Source organism: Lepeophtheirus salmonis, chromosome 5, assembly GCF_016086655.4.
Source record: "Lepeophtheirus salmonis chromosome 5, UVic_Lsal_1.4, whole genome shotgun sequence".
Taxonomy (NCBI): Eukaryota; Metazoa; Arthropoda; class Copepoda; order Siphonostomatoida; family Caligidae; genus Lepeophtheirus; species Lepeophtheirus salmonis.
Window position 1 is genome coordinate 66806668 of NC_052135.2, and position 22050 is coordinate 66828717.

At 29.3% G+C, this 22050-nt stretch overlaps 1 protein-coding gene and 1 pseudogene across 5 annotated transcripts in view; one reads left to right on the forward strand and one right to left on the reverse strand.

Annotated features, from left to right (window-relative positions):
• The window catches only part of Alk (Anaplastic lymphoma kinase), a 312304-nt gene that overhangs the window by 66778 nt on the left and 223476 nt on the right, over positions 1–22050 (reverse strand). For all 5 annotated transcript variants that reach the window (XM_071888914.1, XM_071888913.1, XM_040712433.2 and 2 more), the window contains one exon: positions 6008–6207. In XM_071888914.1, coding sequence (XP_071745015.1) covers positions 6008–6207 — 200 coding nt within the window. The remainder of the gene's footprint in view (positions 1–6007; positions 6208–22050) is intronic.
• LOC121117906 (F-actin-capping protein subunit alpha-like) lies at positions 15934–16745 on the forward strand (annotated as a pseudogene).

The following is a 22050-nucleotide window of genomic DNA, read 5'->3' on the forward strand; positions in this document are numbered from 1 at the left end:
ACTGAATTGAAGTGTTCGTCGTAGTAATCAATCGTCTTTAAATTGATCAAACCTGATTTGTTGCGGAGTTATAATTGACAGTCCTTGTTGGACTCAGACTAGAATTGGGGATCAACATTGGAGTACTTCTAGCAAAAAAAAAAATCTCCTTCCTCTCTTTTCATAGCTGATTGTAACTCATCTTATGAAACGTCATGAGCATTATTCTTTCTCTCCTCAAAAGCCTTCTTCAAATTGTCAGGGTTACCATGTTCATTATCACTTTCTTTTTTTTAAATGCCCATTCTACACTGGATTTTCATCTTTGATTATCATTGTTTTAGTTAATTTTACATAATCAATAATCAATTGTTTTGTAGAGCCGAGGCACTGTTTTAAAAGTAAAGATTTTAATTCTTTATATGGAGTGTCATATTCCATGCACTTTTCAATGAAAAGTCAGGAATCTCATGTAATATATCTTAAGATATAGAGCTGAGGAGACAGTTATATTTTGTTCTTTCTTGTGTTATCATTGCCAGCTCCAATTGAGCCTCCGCACGAAAAAAGTATCCAAATGGACGAAAAGTTGTGAATCTTGGTTACCTGACCGAAACGTAGTTTATATCTGCACTTTCATTTTTAATTACTTTTGTACAGTATATTCTTTTTGTCGGGGTCCCCTGTGGAATCCAATTTTAACAAAATATATATTTCTTCCCCAGCAGTCGGTACTATACATCAGATTGAAAATTCTAGCAAGGGTGATTGATTACATGATGGTCTAAACTTGTATTTCTATTAACCTTATAAACTAGTATGTATCAATTATTTTATTTACATGCCCCATATCTCTATTTTCAGGAACTGTATGAAATAATACAACAAGACATGCATAAAATATACTTTCTAATAAGCAGACTTTGCATGTACAGTTGAACAGAAGAAATATGAGTAAATAATGTTACAAAAATGGAAGTCTTTAAAAAATCATTAGATAATGAAATTGGTGGTGTATAAATAAGGTAGTTCATTAGATTATATAATAGAATGATAAGTCTCGAACCTAATGGATTATAAAAAGTTTGAAGACGCATGAGCTGGGCTATAAATTTATAAGAATGGTGTGAGTATGGCTCTGTGACCATATACAGTTAAATATAGGGGAGAAGTATATTTCAATGTGAATAGAAGATGTCGGGCAGGAAATCCCATTTCCCTTGTTCTGTTAATTATTGCCTCAATTCCATTATTAAATGGAAAACAACAGATTTAAAAATATTTAAGTAAGGTATAAAATCCAGAGAGAGACAAAAAATAAAATTCAAGCTTTCAAGAACAAAATAACTTTGATTTATTCAGGAAACCAAAAATATTTTTATGCTTCTTTGCTTTAGGTATAATATTTTTTAGAGAACAAAGTTAAATAATGATTCATCTGATTTTACCGCAGATAGGGGGGAAGGGGATTTACATGTTTAAAAAAAAAATTTTAACAGTGTAATTCATGGAATGAAAGTTTTAAGTACATTAATAGTTTCGAATGTAAATATTTGAAAATATGAAAATTGTAAAAATAAATCAAAAATACTATTTCTAAGGATGGAACTTTGGTAAAATTAGAATGTAGTTAGCAATAATTAAAAATTTAAATTTACTGATTGTACATAAAACAGTCCATATTTCGAAATTTACATCTTTTTCTTGTATATTTTTTTTAAAATTTGTAGTCCCGGAAGAAAGATTAATTGGATACTTATTAACATTTTCAAAAAGTTAAGTGGTCTTTGTTTATTAAGCTAAAGAGTTTATATAAAAAAATCCCGATGCTTGTTATGATTTTATAAGGGCTTTTTATGGAATAAAAAGCTGGTACAGACGTTCCTTTGAAATTATGGGTACTACACTAAAGCGAGAGAAGGGAAAAATACCATGCAGATTTCTACGGATGAATAAACATTTGGAAATAAAATGATGCATAAAATAGGGAATTAGTTGAAACAGTTTTAGAAAGAATGAAATAGCAGGAACTAGTTGTTGGAAATAGCAAATTGACATATATTTCGGATACGTAAATCAAAATACAAACAAGGTTTTTAGGATAAGCTTAAAAAATCATATGCCAAATTAAATTTTGGAAAGGGAAGAAGTTTTAGAGATAGTAAATATTGAGAGGTGAAAAATTGGCCTCAGGATATTTTTTTTAATTTTTGAAGAAGATAGAATACAACAGGCAGTGAATCTTTTGATGAGTAAAATGAAGATGAATCAATTTTTAGATCTGTTGGGGAAGTGGGAAGATTGGGTTGATTTCAAAGCCTCGGCTTGGGGTATAATCAAAGGAATTAATAATACATTGAAACATTTTTGTTTCAATGTACATAGAAAATTAATATTTTACCGATGAATTTTATATATATATATAAATTGAGGATTCAGCATTTTTCAAATTTTACAGCGGCTAAAATCAATAGAAATTAGTAATTTTATAGCCAGAGCAAAAGAACAATGTATTATATATAAGTTTAAAAGCACAAAAATGTCATTGCCGGAAGATCTTACTTTAAGAATACAAATAATAATAAATAATATGCAGGATAATTAATGTTTCGTTTTTAAATAAAATAATGACTTATTTTCTATGGCCTGTTGTTCTTGATAAAGTCAGAGTGTGAACATTTTTTTTTGCACCTGGTAAAAAATATATTTTTTACAAAAAAAAATCATCCTTGATGTTAAAAAACCGAAAAGTTGATTTTTTCTAGTATTTGGTCACTTTTCCCAAAATTTCCTCGGCTTTCTACTGAAAGTAAATATATTTTAATGAAATTGCACAAATATGTTCATTAACTCTATACACAGTATGAATGTTTGAACAAAGTCGGGGTATTAGTCTCACCTTCATGTACATAGGAATAAATTAAATATTGTAATCTGTACAAAGCAATAAACAGAGTGACTCATAAATATCATGACATATTTTTTTTATTTCTATATAAAAATCAATTAAATTATATCAGAATCATTTTTAATTGTAGAAAATATTGTTTAGAAACAGTTTTTCTATTCAACTTTTTAAATACAATTTTATAAAAATTTGATATGTCAAATAAGTAAATATTGGGAAGCTCAAGAAATAAAATTTTATATCCTTTACTCAATTAAGCTATGAGTACAGAGCTCCTTTCTATGATGAATTTGATTGTCGTGTGACAAAGGTTTTCTACGTATAAAACTACTTTTATGGCGTCTTACAAAAATATTGAAGCAAATATTTCAATAGAAACTTTAGAAATTATGTAATGTTTTTCAGATCTACAATTTCATTCACCTCTGAAATTTCAGATTTTTCATATTGAGTTTGATCAAACATCGTCTTGAAGACTTTTGGCTTTTTGATTATAGTTTGGAAAACACTTATCTGATGGACACAAAATTGGATATGTATTGAGCTATGCTACTTAATTCATTTAGTAATTTTTTTAGAAATACCGGGTGTCCGGAAAGTCCTGACTGATTTCTAACTTCCAACTTCATTAAGATCTACAAGGACTAAAAGTGGAGATACAGGGAAATGTTTTTTTTTTAAAACTTCCTTTGGTTATAATCTATAATATGTTATTAACAACTTGGCCTTTAGCTTCCATAACAGCCCCAACACGGGGACGGAAGGAGGAGCAGGTGTTCTTGATGTAGATGGGGTCCATCTTGGCCCAGGCCTTGGTGATACTGGCCTTGAGAGCTTTGGTACTGCTGTGGCGTTTTTTGCAAGCCTGCCTCTCAATGTGCGCCCAGATGCTGAAATCCAAGGGGTTCAGGTCGGGGGAGGAGGGGGCCAGAAGTCCTTAGGCCAGAATTCCACATTCTCCTTCAACCACTTCTGGGTGTTCTTGGCTGTGTGTGTGGGTGCCCCATCCTGCTGGAAACACACCCTCATGTCAGGATACTCCTTTCTGATCCATGGGACCACCTTGGTCTTGAGCACCTTGATGTAGTCCTCCGAGGTGAGCCTGTAGACCTCTCGAAAGAAGACTGGAGGCATGGCTTTACCATCTGAGCCAACAACTCCAAGCATCATGATGCTGGCTGGGTGCTTGGTCATGGACACATATTTATCAGATCCCACATAACCATTAAGGCTAATGTAGCGATCATTTTTGTGGTTAAAGACTGGATCCACTTGTAAATGTTTTTTCATTGCAAAAAATGAGAATTCTGTCCCCATTGCTTTTCATGTTGTTGAAAATCTTCTTGCATCGGATGTATCTGACCTCCATATTGGCCATGGACAACACGGGACAGGTGGTGCGCACCAAGGACTTGCCCCCAATGTCCTTGACAATGTTGGCAGCAGTAGTCTTACCCATGTTGTTCTTCTTGGCAATTGTTCTGATGCTCAGAAGAGGGTTTATCTTGATCTGGGCCCTTATCTTTTTCTTAGTGGCCTTGGTGGCCTTTAAGACATGTATCCTACTTCGAGGCTTGTCTGCAAGGCCTTCCCCCTTGTCCAACCTCCTCTTGATCCTGCCAATGGTGCTGGCGGACATGCTGGTGGCCTCAGAGATCTTGTGGCTGATTTCCGCACGAAGCAGAGCAGCTACTTCATGTCTTTTAGCCTCCATGTCAAAAACAATTATGTTTCGAAGTGTTATTGAAACAAAACTTGTAAATCTGAAAACGCTCTTTAACTTATATTTTGCAACATTTACGTAAAAAGTATTTGAAACCTCGAAAAACCCCATCAAAGGTACCGGTCAAGACTTTCGGGACACCCGGTAGTTGCCCTACACTATTTATTTATTATCGTAGATACTCGGTCCAGCACCGAATTTTTCAGTTCGGTCTTAAGTGATTTTTTCTTTATCAATGTGCACCGATTTTTTTCGGTCTTACTTTGAAGACCAATTTTGATTGGATCTCGCCAATTTTTTTCATTTTCAATTTACAAACCAATTTTTTTTGGTCTCATATATTATGGGAGACCATTTTTTTTTTTTCAAGATCAACTTTAATCCGAGCTATATCTGTTTTAACCTTGTATAACGTCATTATAATAGAAAAAAAATATGATGTCATGTTATAAACAATTTGTCTGTAAAATCGGTCTAAATCAAATTTTACCCTTGGGACGATCTAGACCGAACATTTCCTTTGTTCCTATATAGACCGAATTTTTATATGAGACCGGTCCAGACCAAGCTTTTTGTTGGATCGAACAAATTCGGTCCAACAAAAAATAAAACGTTCTCAGACTGGTGTAGGATTTCCAGACCGAAACCGAACAGTAATGTTTATAATCTCAAATATCTCAAGCATCTTCATAAGATTTTTCGGGAAAAATATAAAATCAAATATGTAACAGTAAAAAAAGCTGGAAGATATGATAAGTTTAATTTGTACTTATAAAAAAACTTTATTTATAAAATTTCAAATGAAATGGTTTCTTAAGGTTTAAAGTTTTTGAAGTTAATTAAATCTTACAATTTTAAACCCAATTACATGTAATATTCATTTTCAAAAAATGGTTGTTATTTGAATTATTTATTCGCCGAAACTTAAGGTTTATTTAAACAATTGTCTACATTATTAAAATAAAAATAAAAATTAATGAAACTATACTATCGTCTTACTAACCAATTTATTTAGTATATATTTTAAGAATAATAATTACAAACCATTAATTGTGATTTTTTTTATATGTACGTAAATTTAATCTTTCACAAGGTTCAATCGAACCATTGGCTTGGGCTAAGAAAAAATTCTAGAAATAACTGTTTATGATAACCAATATTATATGTGAATTTGCAGAAAATTATAAGATTTGACTAACTTTATCAGCATTACACCTTTAAAAATAATTGAATATGCCCCTTTATTTTGTAGTTTTACATTTATTAAGAAATGAAACATTTCATATTTCAAAATCAAATAGATCTTTCACTCAATTTTTTTTCTACTGTAGGATTTGGTTTATGCTATTCTTATACTCTAAAAAAGCCATTTTAAAAAAAATAAACTACTATCCTACCTTAGTTGAGGTGACGTTGGTAACTTGGCTTCCCAACGTATCCAACCCATATTTTTATCAGCTTGACTAGGTGTAGCAACTTTGAACGCTTGTTGCTTCCTGTATCCATTATCCTTTGATCGATCATCAATCCATTGAATAAAAATGTCAATTGGCCCTGGCATCATTCCTTTAATTTGACGATGATAACTAAATCGGATCTATGTAAAGAAAAACAAAGAAAATAAATAAAAAATTAGTCAAATGGGCTGTTTTAAACATTTAATCCATTTCAAAATTTAAGGTAATTGTATGTTTCAAATTATTCTTGATGTTCTTGATCGGAATAAAATTTATTGTTTCCTAAATATAAATTTCACATATATGGGATTTAAAGTCACAGGCATCACTCATTTTCAGTTAGTACCAATCTTCACAAGACACTTGTTAAAATTTCATGATAATCTGTATTTTAGTTTGTGAGTTATTGTGTTGTTAAAGCAAATAAATAAAATTTTTATTAAAGTTTAATTAAATATTTATAAAAAAAAACAATTTTGAACGAAAAAATAACGTGTTTTCTTGTTAAATATGGAACTTTTCAATCCATTCGCTACGAATAGTTTTATTAATAAATATATGTTTAATTGTTCACTATTTAATTCAATCAAAAAACAATACCTGGTACAGTATAAAATAATAAACTATTCAAGGACAATATTGATACGCCAATAGGCAGGTAAATTAGTTCTGCAGACGTACAAGACTATTCAATACTGCCATTACTGTAAATGTAGAATTCTAATTCATTGCATAATACCTAATCATATTGTCTGACGAATTCTATTATATCAGCACATATTTTACTAAAATTTATACAGGAAATAGCTCCAATTATTAATGAATTCTGAAGGATAATAAAAAATCTTATTCTTATGAAACTTGTTTATTGTATAATTATTTGTTTTTCATGCTTTCAATTTTCCTTTTTGAATTCATAACATAAAATGCTTGGTAATACAGCACGAAAATGGAATTTTTGGAAGATGTCAATGATTTGGAGATTGAAAATCATCAAATATTTGTAACGGTGCTAGTCAAATTGCGCGGGGGAAAATTGTCATTGATAACTTTTTAAATCTGAATTGGAATTCTATTGTAGCCTTATACGGTCCATGAGATTGGGGTTCACTCTGAATTATTTGAAGGGGGCCTAACTGCTTTGTAAAGCAGCGGCAGTGGTTATCTAACTGCTTAATGTATTTGACGTAGCTTTAATCAACCAATGTGCTCGGGGTTCTTTTAAAATATTTATAAAGAGCCTAAATGCTTTGTAAATTAGCGGCAGTGCTTTTAATCTATGTTGTGTACCTGTCATAGTATTAAACGATCCATGGGATTGGTGTTCCTTTAGAAGTTGTTGGAGGGGCTTAAATGCTTTTTGAGGTAGCGGTGGTGGATTTTAAACTGACTGGTGGCTCTGTCATTGCACAAACCAAGTATTTTGATTTGGATTCGACTTGATTTTGTAAGGATAGTTTATACAGTACAGAACCAACTAACTCTACATTAAGCTGACATTGAATGACAAGAAATTTTCCCAATTCCAATATTCCACACTGGCAATTTTCTCCCAGGCATTCTTACCAAATGGCAAATTTCTCCATTGCAATTATTCTCTCGCAATTTTTTCCATGGTAATTTTCCGTCCACGATTTGCAATTTATGATATGCACTAAATCGTAATATTACATGGACACATTAAGTAGGTAAATAAATAAGTTAATAACTTTTTTTTACCAACTTTATATACTTTTTTATTTTAATTAGCTTAACTATTTACTTAGATATATTACTTTTTTAAGTAATATTTATGTATATGTACCCTTTTCCTAGTCTTTGGCCGCTAACTTTACATTTTGGCTCAGTGCTCCTCCACAAAGGGATTCAGAGTTATTAAACTTTTGTGGTAGGTACCTTTTTCTCGAAGCTGCTATATACATAGTAGTCAATGAGATTCAAGTTTGGTGAACATTGAGGGGAAAGTTTATTTCACTAAAATCACCCAGACTCTAATTTTCTTAATTATTAGTATGATGTGATCCTTGATGTATGTACAAAATATTTAAAAAACAAGGTATTATTGAAGAAATTTCAAACATTGTGGGACGATAAATTAGAAACGTTGTGTAAGCCAACGAGTTGTATTTAAAAAAGGATAATAGAATAGTTTAATCTCTTTTAAACATTATGTACTTCTTAATATTTGGGATTGTATCTGTTTGAATTAAAAAATTATTGTTATATCATCGTATATTTATTCTTTAGCAAAATACATCTTGATCATTTATATCTAATTGATTTTTATTCAACCATAAAATGTATTTCATATCTAGTTGGAAAAAAAATATAACTCTCAATATATCCATTTGAAGATCTGTAAAAAAAAATGTCACTCGATAAGAATGATTTTCAAGGCACCCTTTATGTGAGTAACATATTTAAACTGTTATTTTTGTGGAACCAAATACATGTTAAAAGTATTTTATTATATTGTGTATATGCCTTGGATTTAAAAGCATTTTTTTATTTTGTGCTGTAAGAACATTTTTGTATTCCTTTCTACATAATCATATCATTAAAAAATCATCATGTATGTATATAACAATATATACATATTTTGGCACACACAGCCATTTTTTATATTAAAATATAAATAAATTCGGGAAAAGTTGTTTTTTAAAGAATGCAAACTTACTATACAGATAAGTTTAAACATTTATATATACTTTTTTGTATATATAATATGTATTACTTAGTTATATACCATAGCATTTGCTATGAATAATGCATTGAATTTTTTAACTAATTTCACAATGTTGTTTCTGAAAAAAATAATTCTCGGTTCTATGTTGTATAATAAAGTTTAAACTTTTTCTTTATATACATATGTATTATATGAGTTTAATAAAATATGACCAACCGGTTTGTAAAAATAAAAGAAACCAAAATAGAAAATGATATCTCTGACAACTGGAAGAATTTTTATGAAATAAGCGGCTTAGCTGTCATGACGTCATGACATTATATTAGCTGCAAACAGCTATGGGAAGAAAGGAGTAAACACAAATCCCATTTTATATCTAGCAAGGATATACATAGACGGGAATTACTCTAACATACACATCGATTCTAATGTGAGTCCAACAAGGATTAACATTTAGTATTCCTGAATAAATCTTATGTCCTTCATGAGAAAATGACCTAATAATCATTACACTAAAGCAAAATTAAAAACCCATTTCATATAACAAATAAAAAAAAGATCACGGACACGTTTAGATAATATTTTATTCAACTATTTTTATTAATTTAGAAATCTACCAAATAAAAGCAGATTCTGGTGGGTTTATAATAATAATTTCATTTGGCAGCTTTCTTATTTATGAGAAACATTTATATATATTTTTTTATATGCTATTGATGTTATATGAATGACATACTTATAACCAAAGATTTTTCCTTCCTCTCTATTTTTTAAAAAATTTTATTGTAAGCGGATTACACATAAAAAGTGTATTTTGTATTTCACAAATATTCTGTCAAATAGTATAATCATGAAAATAAAGGGATTTATGAAGATTGTGTTGTCTTTTTTTAAGTAGGACTAAAGACTGCAGTCTCATTCAGTTCAGTCCTGCATAGAAGTCCTAAAATGGATAAAGTTAATTCGTTGTTATCGTCACTCAACTTTATTCTTTTTTTAAAAATCAGTTATGGTCCTGATAGTCCGAAGGATCGGTCTTCAGATTGGACTAGAACGAATAAATAAGGAGTGACACAACACTACACGTCATGTAAATCCTGTTTGTTTTTTAGTAGGCCTGTTAATTTGTATGGCAACATAAAGAAGGCATTCACTTTCCTTTAGGAGTTGTCATTATTAAATCATTCCTGATTAGCGACATCGTTTCTTAATAGATTTAATTATATTCAAAACTTGAGTTAACATTCCTGTGTGGTCATAAAAGACGGAGCTTAACCTGAGGATTTTTTGCAGAGTTATAATTGTAAGTCCTTGTTGTACTCAGAGCAGAATTGGGGATCGATATATTATTAATTCTAGCCAATGTCTTTGTTTACATCCTTTTCGCCTTCCTCCCTGGTAACAACTGATTGAAGCTGATCAAATGAAACTTCATAAACATTATTCTTTCCCTCCTCAAACATTCTTCAAAATGTCATGGTTACCATGTTGAATTAAATTTCTTATTTTTAACATGTCCATTGCCCATGTTAAAATCGGATTTTCGCCATTGTCCATCTTGATTTAATTTGGCTTTATTATCGGCCAATTATAACCAAACCAATAAAAGCGAAGATAACTTTATTAACAAAGCAGGGAGTGCTTTAAAGTACTTCCTGTTATTAGTAAAAAATATGTAGTGCCGCATATTTTATACTAAAAAAGAAGTAGTAAATACATATTTTATGACTCATAGTTATTACGTTATTTATTTCATTTAATTAGTGGAAGCACTTTTATTTAAACTCTTGAGTGAAGGGATTATGTAGATTACCAATTTAATTTTTTTTTTTGCATCCCCGAAAGACACCTCTATTTATTATATGTTGAGGAAAATAAAACTTATGTGTATTGATATGTTATCCTGAAAGCAAGGTATTTAAAGTTAATTTGCTTAACAAAATTAGATATCATCACCAAGGTTTCTCCAAATAAGGAAAATAAGTGTAATTGGATTACTTTTTATTTATAACCATACACAGATTTTGAGATTAAGAAGGGAAATGTGCCATGTCTGAACAGAAAAGAAGGAGCAAGTAACATAAATATACCTGAACGGGTTTAATTTTCCCCTTAATGACATTAAATTTGTTCTTCAAAGACATTTCTTTACGCCGGAATTTGTATGAAAAAAACCAAGTGCAAGTTTCAGTCAAGTAATTAACTTGTTGTTTTACTAAAATAAAAACAGATTATGTCCTCGATTGTTCTTGATCTCGTAATGTTTCCTCCCGTGTACTTCCCTGAGCTGTAAAAATCAAACTCAATAACCAGGTTATACTCTGAAGGGAAAGAAAATGGTGACCCCATCATGATATCTAACCGAGATAAAAGTAAAATATACAAAGGGACTAAATGAAAAATAATCTAATTTCTTGCCGTAGTTTTGGATTTTATAGTAGCAGATAGAGAGAAATGTCTTTAAATTTATTTTTGATAAACAAATTTTCATTCAAACCAAAATTAAAAGAAAATTAAGAGTCTGAACAATTTTTTTTTGAAAAGACGTGTCAAAGCCGAATTACAATTAATAACAAAAAAACAAATCCTTTTTCAGCAAGTAATCTTTATTTACCTTGCAACTTTTCCTTTAAAAAGAGGAAAAACACCTGAATTCTTTGGTAATGAACCAACTCTCACTAAATATTGTATTAATCATAGTATAATGTAAGTTAAGCATCGTTTGACTTATCATGAATTGCCAATAATTTGCTTTATATTTTTAGACAGCGATTATTTTACAAAAATATGACAAAAATGCAGCCAAAAAATGAAACAATTATGTCAAAACTCCTACCCAAAAAAATTAACTATGGCTATTAACTATTTTATTGGAAGCTCAAACTTTTAAATTATATTATTAAAAAAGTACGTTACTAATCAATTTGAAATTTTATGAGATTATTCAAAAATGTGTCAAAACTACACAACAGTCTCTTTTTATATCCTAAGTTGAAATATTAAAGAACTGTTGTGGCATGAACGTTATATGTCCGACAATTCGGAACGTTTGACGATGCGTTACTTTCCCTAGTATTAACATAGTAAATCTTAAAATGTATTTCAGTTAATTTGGCCAAAATTTTAAACAGTCCAACATCAAGTCTAGAACAAGGAATTTTTTATTTAAGAAAAAATATTGCATAATGAAAAATCTATATTAACGACGGAATATATGTTATTACTAACTTTTAAAATTAGTAATAGTGAATTTAAAAATTAAAAAAAATTCAGATTTGCAAATTAAAAAGATTAATTTTACCCCCAGGACAACAGTGTTTAAAATCGATTAAGTGTTTGCTTATAAACAGAAATTTTGTTTTAGTTTTTGTTTGATAGTTATACAAAAATATAAACAAAGTTTAGATTCTTATAATCAACTAGAATACTAAATCGGTATTAAAACTAATCAAATTAAAAAAATATGTAGTATATTTCATTATAGATAATTTTTTTACTAAATGCTTACACTAAGGCTTTTTAAACAAAGACTGTAGATTGAACCTTGCTCTATTTTTTTTTTTGACAAGTTTAACTTTTGATAGGATCATCCCATATTAATTCAGTTTTTCTTCTAGTATTCTGTACATTCACGATTTAATAAAATGGTTTATTAATTATAAACGTTTTGTACATTTTATTTTATTGACTGTATAAATTAAATAAAGTGTAAACTTTTATTACTTTATACTATTGAATTAATTACATTGAATTAATATTCTGTAGTTACTTTTGAATATGTTGAGTATTATAAAAGTAAAAAAAAATATCATGTGTTATCGACAAAAATTAAAAGCTACAAATATATTTGATATTATGTTACAACAGATTAAGGATAAAGAAATTAGCTTTTAATTAGTGATATATTTTAAACCAATGGAATTATATGATGATAAATTATATCAGTCAAAAGATATCAAATTACTAATCCAAACTTTTATTTTAAAAGAAATTGTTATGGAGAAAAAATTGGTTATAATATTTTTTTTTGTAGCTAATGATATTTTGAATCAGTTAAAGATAAAACTTAATAAATATTTTGAAATAATTATTGAGTAGAAAATTAATGAAATTATGTAAGATTGTGTTATTGAGAAAGAAAAATTAAATTTGAAATTTTTACCTTATTGTACTATATAACAGAAATTTTTATCTTGATGTTTCACACCATTACTTCTAACTCTATGAAATTTTAACATTTAAGTTGTTTTTAAAAAGATTTAAAAGAAAGTGTTTTATCTCTAAATAATTAAAACTTCAAAAAAATTAAAGCACCAATACCCTAGAAAAAGTATAAGTCAAAAATATAGGCCATGATTTCCTTTTTTTCAACCTAAAATAAGTGGTATTTTGCACATTGAGGTTGGAAACTTTTCAGACCACCCTCGTATTTGACTAGAACAAAATTTTTTTATAAAATTATACTAAAAAAAAAAATTGGGTACAAAAATATTTATTTACACTGAACAAAGAAAAATTATTAAATTCTTATCGTAATTTGACTAATGTTAAAAATTAATTTGTAAATTAGTGTTTTTCAAACTGTGTGTCCTTGGCACATTCCGCGTGTGTTTGTGTGATGCAAAATGATGGGTATATAAGTAATTTTATACTTTCTATAGGGGCACCCTCTTATTTTATTATTTATATTTCAAAAACTTTGTAAAGAAGAAAAGGAAAAAAATGATTGAAATTTGGAGATTGTTACCAGTTTTGAAAAAAATAATAATCTTTAGTGAAATATAGGGTGTTGGTGCATAGAAGAAACTGGTGTCCATACCATATAATGTTCTAAGACTAATTGCCTACTTTAGGTAGAAGTTCTAATATAGACCTTTCATAGCTACTAATTGTTAAATTTATTCAACAACATGATCTTTTTTTTAGTATTGTAGATGATTTTTGCTTTTTTCTGTTCATCTTTTGTGATAATCTTGACATCTTGTATTTTTAACTAAAATCACTCTTTTCACTCTGTTGAATCATTTGTTGCTTTTATTATCATAATTATTTTACCTTTCTAGATATGTCTATAGTTAATTCCCAGTTTTCAACATAACTGGAACAGAAGCCGATAATTTCAGGAAAAATTAATATGTGATCATTTATATGCAAGTTTATACTTTTCGTCAGAATGTGGCACAAAGACTCGACATTAACCTAATGCAAAGCTAAAATGATATTTTTCTTCTAAAAATGTTCTTCCAACATCAAACTCGTGGTATTCTTGCATTGAGAATATGGCAACAGGTTTATGTCCTGGTATATCTTTACAACAGATTCGTATCCAAGTAAAAGCAAATAATATGTTTGAAGGCAGCTTTATAATTTTCTAGAGAGTCTTACAAAAAAATTTCTTGCTTGTCCAATAATTTACGTAAAAGTTTTCAAGTTATCATGGTCTAATTACTTACAGTAGGAGTCATAGTAAAATTGATAATTTCATCTCTATCTTTACAAATATATCTAGACAAGCAAATAGTGTATTATCCATAACTTTTTTTTTTTTTTTTTTTTTGAGTTTAGTCCTGAAATTGATGGCTCAATTGAATCAATTATGCTGTTATCTTGGTGAAACTGAACTTGTTAATATTCATATGTAGATTAAAATTATTTTGTTATACTATTAATATAAACCTATCTAAATAAATTTTGATTTTACATATTATCCCTCATAGTATGAAAAAATAGAAAATTATTTATTGTAAAATTTGCCTTCACGGTAGCACACTCTAAATGTTATAAGAATTAGAAAATATTACATACGTTAATTCAATGCCATAAGGAACCAAATTAAAAGGTGCTGCAAACTATTAAAAATTGATTGAGATATTTAGATCAAAGTAATGTGTGTCTCAAATTTTTTCTCATAAGAATATAATTACAAATAAATGATAACAATTATTGGCAAGGATAAAGTAAAAAAAAGAAGATACAGCATAGCTTAAAAATGGCAACTGGCATTAAAAAGTAAATAAATTGAAAACTTAAATTTGTATGCACCTGATTTTATATACTATGATTTGATTCATGAATACATATTCTCAACAAAAAGAACACCATTTATCGATTTAGACCAAGTCGTTAGATTATGCGAACTTCCTTTCAAAGTAAAAGCTTTACATTTGAATTAAAATAAATGGACATATATATATTCACTTAAGAATGTAATCCACGTTTTTTGTGCAAAAAAATGTGACCTGATCATATAAGAAGAATATTAAATTATTATACATACATATTTAATGGTAGGTTCCACATATATTGTAAAGAATTTTGTTTTATTTTAGTTTTGAACAATTAATTGCAAGTTATAGAAGCATTTCACTCTCCCTATTTATTGCACAGGTTTAGATAAAAAAAAAAGTAATGTTTGATTTTACGAAAACAAGAAGTACCGAACATACTATTAGGATTATGGCAGTCACCCATCTTAAAAGAAGCATCGACAAGCAAATTTTTAATAGGATCCTATCACTTACTGGTACAATTCTCAATTATTGTTTCCCATTTAAATGCTAGTTAGAAAAACTTTTTGGAAATCGGTTCAGTTTCTTTCATTACTATAATATTAAGCATAACATAACTTTTAGATTTTATACAATATGTGAAAAAAAGTTTGGGATGTAACAGTTCTGAAATTATTATATCGCTCTTGTTCAAAATCTTTGAAGCACGTCCGAAACGAACGTAAAATTAGAACGTTGAGCAGAATATTATATGCTAAATGACGTCATAACAGATATAAAACATTTTTTTCTCTCTCTGAGGGGAAAATACATTATTTTTTAAGGCTTTTGTAATTTGATTCCAATTTGGTGGTTTAAAACAAGGACGATGTCCCAAAAAGGAACTTAAAATTTGTGGATATCGTGACAAAAAGATTTATCGTAAAAGTAGTGGCTCAAAGAACTCCAATGGCATTGGAAAAAATAAAAATATATGTCTTCATACGCTCAACTGATGAAAAAGATCAGAATACGAGCTCCTGATTGCTGAAGGAGTAGAAGGAATTAAATGAAAACATAATCCGACCTCCTGTTTGTCTAATTTATAAAAATTATTATTGCATTGGATTAAAACTATACCATTTGTATCCTTAAATTTTTTCTTTGTACTTTCGAATTACCTATCATAGAGGATGGGAGATCTTCAAGAAGACACCCCAGTACTTTCTGAAACCAAAAAGGTACGAATCACATCAGATTTCCTTGTGCACTCCCCTACCTGAGAATTCAATGAATTATTTTATTATGTCCAGGTTTTCTTAAACAATGAGACACTCTTGACAAAAGGTGGCTCCGAAATATTTATTCGGTGCAAGAAGGATCAATTAACTTCAGTTGGTATGGAGGGGGACGGGATACTGTTAAATCACTGAGTATAGTATCCTTGGTGGAGGTCGGTTCTATGATGGAAGATCATATCAATCATTCAAATACGATCATCATGGAAAAGAAGCTTTAGATGATCATCCCCATACACCAGATAAAGAATGGGAACCACCACCTTCAATCATTTTAAGCACGGTATTATTGTACTTTTATCGCAGATTCTGAAAAAATCGGCAAATTGTATGCATTAAGGATCATCAATTTCATCCTAAAAATCATTGAAATGGAAGATGGAGCTCAATATGGTGCGTTAAGTTATCAGATGGAGAGGTAACAGGGTTGCTGAAGGTAAAATTTCATTATTATGAAGACGGAAATGTTCGACACATTACCTCCAAGGAAGTAAAATATACGCTTAATATATCTGTAAAGGATATGCTTCGAATTAAGCAGCACTGATGGAATGTTAGGAGAGTGAATATCAAACAGTCATATCTGAGAATTATTTGACAATGTCAGATACAACTTTTAAGGCCTACAACTTCCATTTACATGAACCAAAATAGACTAGAATAAAATCGTCAGTTATTCAATTGGAAAGGAACTAAAAGCGCAGTGATGAAAGAAAGAAACTTTACTTTTTTTATTACTATTATTAAAGAAAAGAAGTAAACTGGAAATACGTAATTTATCAACTAATTATAATAATTATGATTATGATAATAGAGAGAAAGGATTCCTTTAAATACAAATTATGTCTTCAAATCATTATTACATAACATAAAAATGCTTTTTTTGTCTTTTTTTTTGTTTTTAAAATTATTCCTCTTCATTTCCCTCTATAATATATAATGAGACGTAAGATTTAGAACTCATCAAGGCTACAACAGGATTGAAAAAAATAACTTTTATAATTCCATATGGTGCAAGGATCACTAATCTGGAGGATGCTAAGTCGGTGATTGAGTTTTTGGATGAAGGATACTACGCAAAAACAAAACAAATCCAATTACGTCAATATATGCAATTGCAAAAATGAAGACTACGATAGACACCCCTCAATTAATTTGGATTGGAGAAGGAATGTAGAAGTTAGAGCGTAGTCTTATGGAAAGACAATGTTTTTATTGCATAGAGATCGGTCATAAGTATGTGGAATGTGTGGAATATTTTAAAAAACTGCAATTGATGTAAAAAATCAAGGAAATAAATTCGCACTCAAATTAGAGAATGGTCAGTTATTAACATCAAAGTAGCTGAAGAAAGCTAGGGAGATGTTGATTCACATAAAGTTTTGATTTTTTTATATATATAAATATATTTTTTAGTCACATGAAGTCAATAAAAATAATGAGCGTGATGAAACCAATCGAATGGTGGATGGAGTTTTATCAGAGGAGCTGTTGTTTCATCAATGAGTTATGAAATTCAAACTTATCGTGAATCATAAACTTAAAAGAAAATGTCTAACCCTTAAAAAAATGGAAAGATGATTGAAGACGAATAGTGAAGAGATAGGGGATACGAGGCTGTTCAATGATGATCAATGTAGTTTAGAAGAAAACGACACCGGTAAGGCTTCAGAACAAGGTAAGAGCTTAGGAGAAGACTGACAAATTGGCATAAGAAACAAATCTGACACTCCTGAAAAACCAAAGAAGATTGATGGTCAGCATATAAGAATTTGAATGAGTCCCAAAGGGGTGGATGCAAAGAGAAGGAAGGAATATGTTGTTAGTTATACGGAAAAACTTCACAAGGAAACTAAAAATGTTACCAATAAACTATTTTAACAAAGAATTTTCCTGTTAATGGACGCAACAATATTACAAAGCTTTTAAAATTACCAACAACACCAGGCATAAAAATACCAAATTATTCCAACCAGGAAGTGCAAGCCTCTTTATGAATGTTATTATTTTACTTATTTTTGTTTATTTTCTTGATTAGTTTTGCAATTATTTTGTGATGAAATATATATATATAAAAAAAGAAAGATATCAACTTTTGACGGTATCATCACTCAGTCTCAACCATTTAGAATCCAGTGCTTATAAGAACAATACATACTTAATGTATTTGAACAATACTTTCTACTTTACTAAGAACAACAGAAAACTATAAAAAATACATAAACTTTTACTAAACTAATTTCATTGGAAAAATGAAGTAATGTACACAAATATTACTACAAATAATTTCTTCTAGATGGTGCATTAAAATTGCTAAGATTTTCAAGTACTGATCATTCCCAGAAAGATAACTCAAGACACAAAAGATGGCTGGCAAAAAAGTCCTTATAAAGTTTCCAGGATCATATAAGTACCCAAAGCAAGATATGGTTCTTGGTGTTGTTAGTAGTGAAGGTCAAGCAGATTTTTCAAGCAGGGCCCAAAAGTAAATAACAACATTTACATCAGTGTTCTCCACACCAAAGTCTTTTCCTGGATAATCAACATTACGAAATACTGACCTTTGATCGGGCAGTAAGACGGGTCACACCAACAAAATCACAATTTTTGTATTAATTCTGATAATGTGATGAACATCCCACCGAGTTCTTGGCCTTCCAACTCGCCGGAAATGAACCTTTTAGAATATTTTGTCTAGGCAATGTTGAATGGGTTTCCAATGAAGGTCCTCACGTCACAACAAAATCCCTGAGAACTGTAATAAGGAGGGCATTCCGGACTTTAACTAGTGAGACGGTCAAGAAGGCACTGGGATGTGTCCAAGGTTGTGTGAGTTCATGGTCAGAGCAAACAACCATTTTATGGATTAAATGTTAAATTAAGGTTATCACAGTTGATTTTCGTTATAAATCTTATATACATAATTGGTAAAGAAATAATGTCCCTTTATCGTTTTACTTTTTTTTCTCGGCTTACGAATGTTTAGAAGAAACATCTTTTATTAGTGTAATATGAAATGTTTCTTTTATACAAGAAAGCAAAATGAATATATATATATATTTGTTTGATATTTGATGTTCAAAAAACATGAATGTGACAAGAAAGATGAATGATTACCAAAAATTAAATTTGATTTATATCCACTCATAAAAAAGAATTATACGATACACTTACTTTATATATACAAATAATCATTCAAACAGTATTTATGTTCAAATATATATTTTACCAAAATAAAAAAAATCATTTGAATTATAATATCCTGTGTTTTTATTTAAAAAAATATGTGTAATCATATGTTAGTTTGGCTTTGTCGTTAAGTAAAATACATACATCCTCATAATAAAAAAAAGTACTTTATAAGATTTTTATATTTTTTAAAATTTGCTTTTTGTATTTCATATAAATATGGGCCATAGAGTTTATTCTTATCTTTAATCAGATAAAACCAGTTAAGCCCATCCCATATCAATCAAACTGAAACTATTTGTTGCCGTTTGAATTTACCCAAAAAAAAATTTAGCAGAACATATAATACTTATAAAGAATAAATTCAAATTGGACTTACTGATCCATGATGATTTTTGAAATATCAAATAAAATTTTAAATTTTTGATTATTTATACTTGTATGAGGATAGATTTGATTTGCAGTTATTTCACTTTTTGTAAAAAAAATAAAGTCATGGGGATTTTAATGAGTTATTTTTCATAAAAAAATTGATTAACAGTTAATTTTGTGTACAGTTTTGTGTATTTAAAATAACTTTTTATTTTTTTAATAAGATTTAGCTTCTCAAAAAAGGTCATTCATAATAAAATAATAAGATATGTGACTTTTTTGTTAGTCCAAGTTAAAAATAAACGTTTGTGCAAAATAAATTATGTTCTATCCAATCAGTGCTGATGTGTATTTTTTGCTCCTGTACTAAAAGGCTTTTTGTTTGGACACAGACCATATTATAAAGGACTCTTCACGCAGCTGGATAAATACTTTCGTCAGTGATTATGTCCTTCGGTTTTAGTGAAGAAGACTACTAAATGAACAAATTTAAGACATACTTTTCTTTTCTATTGCCATTAATTTTAAGCCAGTGTCGTCAAGAGCCGACTTATTCCTGATTAAGGGATTCCTAGGAGAAACAATTAATTCTTATGACATTATAGCTGATAAACTTTCAGATCACAAAAAAATTCACCTAATATTGAAATCCTGGTTGAAGGAACTAAAAAATATAAATCAATTGATATTTAATTCAAGCATCATGGACGATCCATTTCAGGGAATTCTAAACATAATTCAGGACTTATCCCCAATTCTACACTATAAAATGTGTCTTTCTGTTTGTCAATTATTGATACATAAGATAAATTTTTTTTGCAGAAGATAAGGATCTGTACTTGCAAAAAGAGAGAGGGAATACAATTACAAAATTGTATCTATTTCAAAGAGCCTTCTTATTCACGAAGAGAAAAAAGCGAAGTTAGACATTATAAATAGGAAAAAAGATTCATAATATAGAGTCAGAATGAAAATGAACAATATTGATGACCTGTCTCATATTAGACGGGAGTGTGTGCGGCAAAATAATATTAGGAATATAGATAAGGATATTTGATAACAATGGTATAAATTCTGATGAACCAAAATTCATCTGGTATGAGAAAATAAATTCTACTTTAAACAATACTCATATTATTAGGGGGGGGAGGGGGGTTAAAATCAAATTAAATTTGAGCCCCTCCTTTTCGGATGCAAAATAATTTTTAAGTACTATGGAAAAAAAAGAAGAAGTCCGGCCAACACCCCCCTCCCCTCCCTCCAGAATTACTTTTTCACCCATGAATGCGTATTTTTTGAATCTATTGTCAATGTAATAAGAATAAACGTGGCAATGTCGTGCCACCTTTTCATGCTTAAAGCAATAGACATATATAATTTTAAGTTTATGAAGTACATTTTTAAGGTCATATTAAGGGTCAAAGGTAACAAAAAAGGCAAACTTCTTCGAAGTTTTTATTTTAACGCGTATACTAAGGTGTCCCATTTTTAGAGTTACCTGTTAATTCGATATTCTGTTGTATTCTAATGAATAACATTTATCTTTGGATTTGAAGATTTTGGTATGATCAGAAGATTGATTAAATTTTACTAAAAAAAGTTCAGAAATGTATTAAATGATTTCTTAGACAAAGTAATGAGGGCATCAGTAATATACAATTTCAAAGGTACATGATGATGAGGGCCATACGAAGTTGAAACTATAATGAAATGGACACTTTTGTTTGATATTATTATCTTTCTCCTGGAAATTGAAAGATGAATAAAAATTAACTGGAATCAATCAATATTTTGAATCATACCTGAAGTGTTATATTGTTTGAAATTGTTAATATTGAGCGATTTACTTCCAATGGTAAATATGGCTTCTTTTAAAAGACAAGTATAGACTGAATAAGTCAGAATTCATTGTATTGTACTATAAAATGGGGTTTCTGAGCGTATATATATATGTACATAGTACATTTTCACTCATAATTAATCTTCATGCAATCTGGAAAATGAATTTATATATGGTTGCATCAATCCAAAAATATCAAAATATCGATTACGAATATTAAAAATACTCGTTATGGTATTTTCATGGAAGTTTGAAAGCCTTCAGCAATATTGAATTACTTTTCTACGACATTATTTTTTATTTCTTTTCTTACTTCATAAACAGTTTCTCTTATTATCTGTTGTCCATCTATTTGTACATTTGCTTTTGGCACTCCACTTAACAGTAATTTCTATTACTTTAGCCACTAACAATAAAATTTAGGAGTAAGCTCTGTTACTTATTTGATTCGATTTGGAGGTCAGTAAAGTGGTTTTGATCGTTTGAGTATCCAAATTTTTTTGTTGGCTACAATTTGTTTTTCTTAAAAATGAAAAATAAGGATTGTATTCTTATGTATCACTTGAAAGAATGAACTTTATTAAAACTTATCAAATTCAGCCACATAACTT